Source organism: Diplotaxodon limnothrissa, linkage group LG17 (assembly GCF_057381915.1).
Source record: "Diplotaxodon limnothrissa isolate DT_005_m linkage group LG17, D_limnothrissa_male_GT1.1, whole genome shotgun sequence".
Classification (NCBI taxonomy): domain Eukaryota; kingdom Metazoa; phylum Chordata; class Actinopteri; order Cichliformes; family Cichlidae; genus Diplotaxodon; species Diplotaxodon limnothrissa.
The window spans coordinates 39,274,455-39,285,288 of record NC_140612.1 but is presented as its reverse complement, the minus strand read 5'-3'; the positions used below and the strand labels follow the sequence as shown (position 1 = coordinate 39,285,288).

General features: G+C 40.6%; 1 protein-coding gene across 2 annotated transcripts in view; it reads right to left on the bottom strand.

The window, feature by feature from the left end:
- Positions 1 to 8,529, bottom strand: part of LOC146615431 (protein mono-ADP-ribosyltransferase PARP12-like) — a 15,928-nt gene extending 7,399 nt beyond the window's left edge. For both annotated transcript variants that reach the window (XM_085375957.1, XM_085375958.1), the window contains exons 1-5: positions 8,051 to 8,529; positions 7,227 to 7,362; positions 661 to 1,255; positions 521 to 571; positions 307 to 433 (exon numbers count right to left, since the gene is read on the bottom strand). In XM_085375957.1, coding sequence (XP_085232083.1) covers positions 307 to 433; positions 521 to 571; positions 661 to 1,255; positions 7,227 to 7,362; positions 8,051 to 8,328 — 1,187 coding nt within the window. In that variant the 5' untranslated portion in view covers positions 8,329 to 8,529. The remainder of the gene's footprint in view (positions 1 to 306; positions 434 to 520; positions 572 to 660; positions 1,256 to 7,226; positions 7,363 to 8,050) is intronic.
- Between the last annotated feature and the right edge of the window lie 2,305 nt (positions 8,530 to 10,834).

Below are 10,834 nucleotides of genomic sequence, written 5' to 3'. Positions count from 1 at the left end.
TTGTGGTGATTTAAACTAAATTTCACTATAATAATTTTGGTGAATAATGTGGTACGTGAAACAAACGCTGCGTGCCTGAAATGACCATTTTAAGAACATTATCTTGCACTGACATCATACAGAGCCAACATCAAAACTTTTTACCCTCATAAAAATTACTATCACATACACTGAGCTTGATTTTAGTTTAAAAGGAGCATCTGTTATTTTATCAACGCATATTTGAAAAAAAGTGGAAATGCTTAATAGTTCCACTAGATCTTAAAAAACCCTGAGATGTCTGAGTTGCAGAATAAATGTAAGTACCTGTATGAGTTACTGGGGTCACAGTAGTCTCTCTCAATTGTCTCATTATCGGGCAAATCAGTCCACTGGTGTCCCTCTTGGACCTGCCATCGGTACGGCATCTTGTCATGAGCTTTAAAACATCGATCTAAGAAGAAAGAAGAAAGACAGCTGGTCAAAGTCAAGAAAGAACTACATTAACGCCTCAAACACTTACTAACCATGACTTTCTCACCTTGATGTTTGCAGTGACCTTTGATAAAGTACATGCAGATCCCTGTTTTATCTGAAAGAAACAGGAGATATTTCACAGGCTTCATTCAGACAGCAGTTTTAGTTCATCTCCCCACAGAAGTATTTTCAGCTGTTGTTTACCTCTGACAGGCCTCTGTCTATTATTCTGCCATTCTCCACCTTTAGCAGCTTCATCATTGACAGCAGCGTTAATGTCACTTAAGGAACGAGCATTTTGAAAACGCTGATGGTTGCCCCTGTTCCTGGTAGCGGCGACAGTGATGTCACTGGTGGGAGAGTTGTCATCGTCACTTTCATTCAGTCTATCGCTGGACCACAGGTCAAAGCCATCAATGTTTGCAGCAATGTTACTAAGTGAACGGGCTCGATGCAGATCTGGGCGGCTGCTGTGGCTTCCTCTGTTTCCTCTAAAGCCTCTGCTGAGCTGATGGCCACCTCTCCCTCTGCCTCTCTGACTTCGTTGACCATGGTCACTGACTCCAGCCAGCTTCAAAGCCTGTTTATTTGCATAAGCAGCCTTCAAGGATTGAAAGAGTGTGTCAGGTACGCCTCTAGCTTTCAAAGCTCTGAATGGCTGTGGAGCATTAAAATCGTGGTTCTTCCAGCAGCTGCATTCACGGCTGATGTAGTTCTCACAGATGTGGAGCCTCCTGCAACCATCACCATCCTGACACCGGCCGAACTCTCCATCACCATTGTTGTAGTCGTAGCATATCTGATGGAGAAAGGGGGAAAAAGGGGAGTTACAATAGTATACTGTATATAAAAGATGAATATAGCCATCGTGATGTCCAACTTCTTTATTTGTATTTTTTCCAACTTTATTTTTATTCAACAGGAACATTAACATTTACACAGACACAACAAGGGAAAAAAGGAAAAAAAGAAAAGCAAACAACAAAATTTTAAAAAATAGAAAGGGGGGGGGGGATTCACCCAAGGCAATGTGAAGTTACTAAAATGTAATTTTTCCACTTGGAGATATACAGTGTATCTTGCTCGTTTATATATACACACCTACATCTATGTACATACTCACACACACTTTCAAGTATCTACATACCATTCCACCCGCTCCATTACACCTAGGGCTGCCACAAACGATTACTTTGATAGTCGACTAATCAGATCATCATCCATTGGACGTAAAACGTACAGCTTATTGCACCAGCAGCATCTGCTCTTATATAACTATCATTAGCTTACAGCTTTAAGTGTGTAAGGTCTGTGCTAACTAAAAATAAAGACAAGATGATAGTTTAAATTTTAATGAAATTTGCAGATTGTTTCGGTGAAGTTTAATAAACTCCTTGCTATCTAAAATATAACAGGACACCGGAGTAAATTCTCGAGCATCTCACACTTCTGATAATCAGCTGTCTGCTTCACGTTTATTCAGCTGTGTAAAAACTATAACTTTAATCTCAGCCAAACCGATTTACTCAGGAACAAATAAAATACTGAAAAAAAGCCAAACAATAACATTTTTAACTTATCTAAGTGACTTATGTATGTTTAACCTGAGTAGCGAAAGATGAAAACGATTTGCCAGAAGTCCGGTGTTCTCACGGCTCTAGTGAGCCTTGCCCCCGCCTAGCTATCGAGCTAGTGGGTAACAGACGTCTCCGAAAACGTCGGAGCGCTTTTGAAAATATGCGGTGTCTTGATAAACTGAGCAGATATTTGAGGTTTACACAGCTACATTCTCGCCTGAAAATGTGTTAAATGTTTATTCTGTGACCCAGAAAGAATAATAAGAGTAATATTAAAACTAACTAGCTGCCGCCATTGTTATAAACTGAGCTGGGCCGCGCTATGAATTCTGGGATACAGCTTCTTCTTCTTCGGGGTTTAACGGCAGCTGGCATCCTTGTACATGCAGTGCTGCCATCTTCTGTTTCAGTCCGTTATTACACTCTTAAATCCTACTACTCATTCCTGCGTCTTTTGTGATCTTACAAAGCTTCAAATGACGCGTCGACTATCAAAATCGTCGACGACTTATTTAATAGTCGACGTAATCGTGACTAGTCGACTAATCGTGGCAGCCCTAATTACACCCTATTCCAGTTTTAGGGGAACCTTTTGAGGACATACTCATTGACTGTGTTGGTCCACTTCCTAAAACAAAATCGGGACACCAGTATCTTCTGACTTTGAATCCATTGTTAAGGCGCTGATGAACTTCTTTTCTACTTTTGGGTTGCCGAAATCTGTCCAAACGGACCAAGGCTCTAATTTCATGTCTCGGATTTTTGCTCAAGTTTTGCGATCACTTGGTATTAAACATCACAAGTCTAGTGCATATCATCCGGAGTCGCAAGGTGCACTCGAGCGTTTTCACCAGACATTGAAATCTATGATGCAACTACTCAAGGAGAATTTTCTGTCTGACATAGATGCTCCTAAGGAAAATGTGTTGGATTATGAGAGTTCTTTTAGAAAGTGTTTGCATAAAGCATGCGCAATCGCACGCTCTTGTTGCAGCGCAGGGAAAGATGAAAAGGAAGTTTGATAAGAAAGCTGTGCAAAGGAAATTTGAGGTTGCTGACAAAGTTTTAATACTTCTACTCCTTCAGTGGTCCGTATACAGTGCAGGCGGACTGAGCGAAGGAAACAGTGTTGTGTGTGTCATATCAATATGATGAAGCCTTACTTTGCTAGTGGTGTATCAACAGTTGCGACTGTGGGGGTGCCAGTTTCCAAAACCTGTATGACCTGGTAAGTGATGATTTGGTTTTCGGTTGTGCTGAGGGCTGCGCACGACTTAGAAACTCTGAAATCCTAAGTGATCTAAGGACACATTTAAAGGATGCTGTTCAAAGTGACGTGTGTCGGTTGATTGAGAATCATCCTAATCTTTTCTCTGACACTCCTTCCTGTACCACTGTGCTGGAGCATGATATCGATGTGGGGGACCACCCTCCAATCAAACAGCATGCCTACCGGGTGAATCCCACTAAACGTGCCATTTTCCAGACAAAAGTTTCTCATCCGTTGGAAAATCATCTTGCTGTTCCTAGCTCTAGTGCGTGGAGTCCCCCCGTGTCTCCTAGTGCCTAAAGCAGATAAAACCCCGCGGTTTAGTAAGGCAAGGCAAGGCAAGGCAAGTTTATTTGTATAGCACAATTCAACAACAAGGTGATTCAAAGTGCTTTACAGAGACATTAGAAACAAGAACAAATAAAAAGCATGATTTAAAATTGATTAAAACAAGCAAATAAACTAACTAACTAATTAACAAACAAACAAACAAACAAACAAAACAGTATATAAAATCAAAACAGATAAAATCAGAACAGTAGATAAAATCAGTAGTTAAATGTAAGTTTTGAAATTTAAGCTTAAAAGTGTGGATTTGGTGCTTTATTCAAATGCAGCTGAGAACAGGTGAGTCTTCAACCTGGATTTAAATAAACTGAGTGTTTCAGCTGATCTGAGGCTTTCTGGGAGTTTGTTCCAGATATAAGGAGCATAAAAGCTGAATGCAGCTTCTCCGTGTCTGGTTCTGACTCTGGGAACTGATAAAAGACCGGATCCAGATGACCTGAGGGATCTGGATGGTTCATACTGGGTCAGGAGGTCATTGATGTATTTTGGTCCTAAACCATTCAGAGCTTTATAGGCCAGCATCAGAACTTTAAAGTCTATCCTCTGACGGACAGGCAGCCAGTGTAAAGACCTCAGAGCTGGACTGATGTGGTCCACTTTTTTGGTCTTAGTGAGGACTCGAGCAGCAGAGTTCTGAATGAGCTGTAGTTGTCTGACTGATTTTTTAGGTAGACCTGTAAAGATGCTGTTACAGTAATCAAGCCTACTAAAGATGAATGCATGGACTAGTTTTTCCAGGTCCTGTTGAGACATCAGATCTTTTATCCTTGATATATTCTTGAGGTGATAGTAAGCTGACTTTGTTATTGTCTTAATGTGTTTTTCTAAGTTTAGGTCTGCATCCATCACTACACCCAAATTTCTCGCCTGGTTTGTGGTTTTTAGATGTATAGATTGAAGTTCTCTGGTGACCTGTAATCGTTTTTCTTTGGCGCCAAAGACTATTACCTCAGTTTTGTTTTTGTTTAGCTGGAGAAAATTGTGGCACAACCAGTCATTGATTTCCTCAATGCATTTACCAAGAGCCTGTACAGGGCCTCGGTCTCCTGGTGACATTGTGATATATATTTGTGTGTCATCTGCATAGCTGTGATAGTTTATTTTGTTGTTGTTTATAATCTGTGCCAGTGGGAGCATGTAGATGTTAAACAGAAGGGGTCCCAAGATGGAACCTTGGGGAACTCCACATGTGATACTTGTCTGCTCAGATGTGAAGTTACCTATTGATACAAAGTATTTCCTGTTTTCTACGTATGTTTTGAACCAGTTTAGTACAGTTCCTGAAAGACCTGCCCAGTTCTCCAGTCGTTTGAGTAATATGTTGTGGTCAACTGTATCAAATGCTGCACTGAGATCCAGTAAAACTAGGACTGACATTTTTCCACTGTCTGTATTCAGACATATGTCATTAAACACTTTGGTCAGAGCGGTTTCAGTGCTGTGGTTCTGTCTAAAACCTGACTGGAAGGCATCGTAGCAATTATTCTGTTTTAAGAAGTAACTGAGCTGTTGAGAAACTGCTTTTTCAATGATCTTACTTAAAAACGGGAGATTTGAGATTGGCCTGTAGTTGTTCATTTGTGTCTTGTCAAGATTGTCCTTTTTCAGTATAGGTTTGATTACAGCAGTTTTTAGTGATTCTGGAAACACACCTGATAATAAAGAAAAGTTGACGATCTGTAACAGGTCTGACTCTAAAGTCTTTGAGACCTTTTTGAAAAAACTTGTTGGCAGGACATCTAAACAGCAGGAGGAGGAGTTCAGCTGACCTAAGATGTCCTCCAGGTCTTTGCTGTTAATAGGTTGAAACTGTTTCATGGTGTTTAAACAGTTTTTTGGTGGACACAGTACATATCCTGGATCTGCTGTTGATGTACCAATTGCTTGTCTAATTTTTTGGATTTTTTCAGTGAAGAATTTGGCAAAGTCATTGCAGGCCATGGTCGAATGAAGTTCAGCTGCCACTGACACAGGAGGGTTTGTTAGCCTGTCAACTGTAGAAAATAAGACCCGAGCATTATGGCTGTTTTTAGTGATGATGTCAGAGAAGTAGGACCTCCTTGCATTCCTCAGTTGTAAATTATAGTATGAGTTTTCGGAAGGTGAACAGCGTGACCAAACCTGACTCCTATCCTCTTCCCAGAATGGAAGATTGTGTCAATATGGTCGGTTCTGCGAAGTTTGTTACTGTTACGCCACATTCCAACGCTCATGAATATCGTGCTGGGAAGCGTTCTCCATTGTGAAGTGTATTTAGATGATATTGTCGTCTATTCAGACACCTGGTCAGAGCATAAACGTTCACTGATGTGTTCCATCGCTTGGAAAGGGCATCCCTCGCCCTCAATCTCGCCACGTGTGATTTTGGCAAAGCCACTGTGATGTATCTAGGGAAACAGGTGGGTCAAGGACAAGTGCACCCTACTTTGGCAAAAATCCCTGCCCCTTGTACTAGGCGTGAGCTCCGCCATTTTCTCGGCATGGTGGGCTACTACCAGGGTTTCTGTCGAAATTTCGCGGAAGTGTGAATACTGGGTAGGATATGATACTGGTTTCACACCAGCACATTTGGATGGGGTGTTTAGAGAATTTACAGCATACTGTAAAATCTCAACCAACACAGACATGGACAGCTTCCTACAACTCAGTGAAACTTACAGGTTAAATAAAACAGACTTTTACAGATAATTACAACTGAGACACCGTTTTAATAAAAATATTAAAGTTGCAAGGGAGGATTCTGAGGAGGCGGGCCTCATTGACATGTTTGTCGACACCTATAAAGGTAAAGTACATAAAAGGCTGATCTCGAAACTGTGCTCATGTTTACAATCACTTAAAGAGGACTTAAGGACTTAAAGAGAGAGAAGGAAGTGATATTTCTTCATGTGTATCGTGTGATTTCCAAATCACACGATACACATGATTTTGACCTACACCCGTTTTCAGACTTTGGCTCGTGTGATTAGGTAGAGGATTATTAGGGGGTCCATTGTCCCTTTTGGGGGGGACACTCCCACAGGGCTTAAATCTGGGACTCTCCACATTTGACCTTAGAACTGAAGAAGCTTTTCGGATGAGAGGTGAAATGTCTTCAAGCAACTTAAAGAAGTCCAGACGCCTTTTCTTTCCAGGCTCCTTAGACTTTGCTCTAAATGGTTCCAAGAACTACAAGGTTAACTGTTTACTGAGGTCAGCGGTCAGTGTGAGATCATTTTCACATAAACTTCTATACAACAGGACGTCTTCTCTCATTTTTTATATTGTTGTTGTTCAAAGCAGTAATGTTTTGTGAAGTCGATGGAGGGCTTGCTTGATCAACAGATCCAGTATTTAATAAAGTTACACTTAAGCTTGCGTATAAAAACTTGTCAGGAAAAGTGGAGGACAATACAGATTAAATAATTAAATTAGTGAGGTAACAATCAGTTACAGAACACGAAAAAAAAAAGAAAATTAAATAATTGAAAGCTGGGAGTAAAATCAGCTGGAAGATGCCAAATATCAGAAAAGGTGACAGTTCATTTTAATGCAAACTAACTTGTCCGGTTCATGCTGTGTGTTGTTAGACTTACATCAGGAAGAACTGTGTGGTCACTCTGCAGCAGCAGGGTGCACAGCTCCTCTCGGCTCAGGCTCTCCAGCTCATGCTCCCTCAGAAGTCTTTGGTTATGCTCAGAGGTCAGCTCATGGGAGAAGCTGCAGCCCCTCCTGTTATAACAGAATCCACACAGCTGAGTCATGACTGGGCGTGCTAGCATTTATTTGCTCAGTTAAGAATAAAAAAACCAAAAACAGCGTCATATGAGACAGCTGTCTTTGTGTAATGATTAATAAGGCTTATCTGCATGGTACAAAGTCAGCGGTTAGGTTCAGGACAAACAGCCACCCTGATAACTCTTAGAAACAGTACGACATCAATGTGAAAACTAAGTTTGAAGTTTAGGGAAACATGCTTGGGAAACAGGATTAGCCCAGTACTAGATTGTTTTCTATGTGGCTGGGTAGACGCAGCAGCCGCTTTAGTTTTTATTTTTCATAGTAAACTTTGCTGATGTTGGAAAATCTTTCTGTTCTGTGGATGAACGTAGCCATGTTCTTTTCACTGTCACTCTTTTTACTCATTTCAAAGCTAAGCTTCAGTCTAAAAGACAACCAGAGAGCAACTTTTCCTACTGGCCCTCAAAGCCACATTTTGTTACTTGTTTAGGTTAGCTTTTTGAATAAATGTGTCAAACTGCTGTAAATTGTCGGATTTTCCTAACAATACCTAAAGGCACCATCAGTGTCCTGGACTTTAAACCTGTTGATTTTACAACCATATGTGATATAACTACATGACATAAATAACACTCCCTAAATAAGCTCTGTTACTTACTTTTAAGTCCAGTATATTTACCTGAGCTGAGTGAACTGACAGAATCCGCTGAAGAGGATGTTTTTGCACAGGTGCAGACCCCTGCATATCCCCAGACAGTCTTTCACTCTGCAAAGTCTCAGGCGGGTCCTGGCCACCACCTTCTCCTGTCCGTTTGGACAACACGAAACAAATTTCTCTCGGTTACAAATGATCTCCGACAACTTCGTGGGATCTCCGGAAAACAGATTATACACTAAATCCTCCGTGTTGACTGCTCCTTGGCCGGCGCAGATCATTCTCAGTATTTCCGTCTCCATCGTGTCCGAGCTCTGCCTGCGTTTCCTTCCACCTGTGACATTAAACTGACGAAAGCCTCATTTCTGACGACTGGAAAGCGAAACTCAACAACCTTTAACCTGGACGGATGCTGTAATGCTGCTGTTTTCCACTCTGAGTCGTCGCCGCGCTGTATGACCTCCATACATCCCACACCTCGGCTTTCTTCTACTTCACAGCTGAAACATTTCCAGTAATGAAACATGCCATGAAGATACAGGATCTATATAATACAGAAAATTCGCAACAAAAACATTTAGAATTTATTGAAAAACAAATGTTATGCCAGACTTTCCATCAAACCTTTGAGGTGAACATTTGGATTTTTAGCTGCTAAATTCTAAATGCAGGCTGTCTGCTGTTTGCAGCTTGCAGCGAGGGTTATATGGGGGACCAGAACAGTCAAATTAATTTTGTAATTCTTTTATTTATTTAGACATAAATAAAGTGTGCGTCAATATTGTAAAATAAATGATTATTACATTAATAAATATTCAAATCAATTTCTAAAACATAAAAAATAACTCTCAATAAAAAACACATTTTAGAATTCCAAAGGGAAAAAAGATTCAAAATCTTTTTAAAGTACAATTTAAAAAAGAGAAACGAGTAAACAGAATTAAAGGGAAATGGATAAAAAAAAAACCCCAAAGATTTATTTTGACCTTTTCTATCCTTAATAGTTTAAAATTACCAAATGTATTAGCTTTGGGATTAATTAAGGGATTAGCACTTGGATTAGCTATCAGATTAAATGTCAGATTAGCTATTCCATTTAACATTTGGAAAAAGCAATGCAAGTTCATCATGCCGTGCGATGTAAGGAGCTCTCCAACTGGTTACAGAGACACAGTCTGGCTGCCTTGATAACTAGCTAGGGACGATGATGCATACAGAGAGAAGGTGCAGTGGCTGGCACTTTGGTGCAATGCCATAATCTCTTAATGTTGACAAAACAAAAGAGCTGATCGTTGACTTTAAGAAGGCCGAGGCTGTCCATCTCCTGCTCAGCATTGCTGGTGTCACAGTAGAGAGAGTGAAGAGCACCAAATTCCTCAGTGTTCACATCACAGAGGACCTGTCCTGGACCAGCAACACCAAATCAGTGACAAAAAGGGCCCAGCAGTGACTGCACTTCCTGAGACGACTGAAGTAGGTGCACCTCCCTAAACCCATCCTTATGTATACAACTATATGTGACTGAATTACAACAACTCTGCAAAGATGAGTGGGTCAAAATGCTATACCTCTGTGTGTGTGCGTGTGAGAGGGATAATATTATGCATACATATGTCATTTTGTTTGATTATTGTACTTAGTTTGTACATTTGTACAAATCTCATATCCCGATATAAGAATTCTATCGTCCCGATAACGATATAAATCACAAAAATGTAACATTTTCTGTAAATTCTGTGAATCTCGGGCAGCTCGACTTGCGGGAAGTGTTTCCAGCTGCGCGTCATGTAGCTGGAGTCCAGTGTTTTAACAGATGCATTAAACTATACATTTTTAGACATAAGTTTTAACAGCCACCATTTTCTTTGTGAGTATTTATTACACAGCGTGCTGCGGGGAAAAGCCTGTTCTAACGTTTGAGTCTAAGGTTTATTTTTTAGCATGTGGCGGCTCTTTTTTAATTCTCATCCGTAAATAATCTGCTCTTTCACGTGATTCAGTTTATTTTGAAAAGTCTCAACAGGATCTTGAGCTTTATTGTGAAAGGTTTATGCGGAACATAAACAAGCGGACACGCGATGGTGTTGCCGTCCTTGTTGCTAAAGACAGTGCATAAAACAGGCGCTTGTCCGTGTGTAGTGTGGTTGTATTAAACAGAGGTGTGGACTCGAGTCACATGACTTGGACTCGAGTCAGACTCGAGTCATTAATTTTATGACTTTAGACTTGACTTGAAAAAATGTTCTAAGACTTGTGACTTGACTTGGACTTTTACACCAATGACTTGGGACTTGAATTGGACTTGAACCGGTTTACTTGAAAAGACTTGACATTTTACCCCAAATATAAAATTTAACATGCATATTATATAGAGATTGAAAATGTGACGTCATTCACGGGTAGAACCGCAAAGGATTCTGGGAACTCGTGGCAAGCGGTACTAGCGCACGCAGGCTTTCAATTGAAATCAGTTATACAGCGATAAAAAGAAACACAAAAATGTCAAGAAGCTGTTGTATTATTAACTGCAATAGCCGGTCGCATGACAGCCACGGGAAGCCGACGGGTAAAGAGATCGGTTGTTATCGGATTACGTCGTTGAAGAGAAATTGTTCAAGCCATGTTTCCGAAGTAACAAAGAGGCGACGGATGGCCTGGATCGCAGCCATTCAAAGATCAAATATAACGTCCCAGAACCCTCCAGCTCACAGGTTAGTCTGCTCCAAGCATTTACACGAAGGTCAGTCTGCTGTTGTAGTTAATGCGTCATTTTCATAACATAATTGGTGATATAGGTTACAAGCAAGT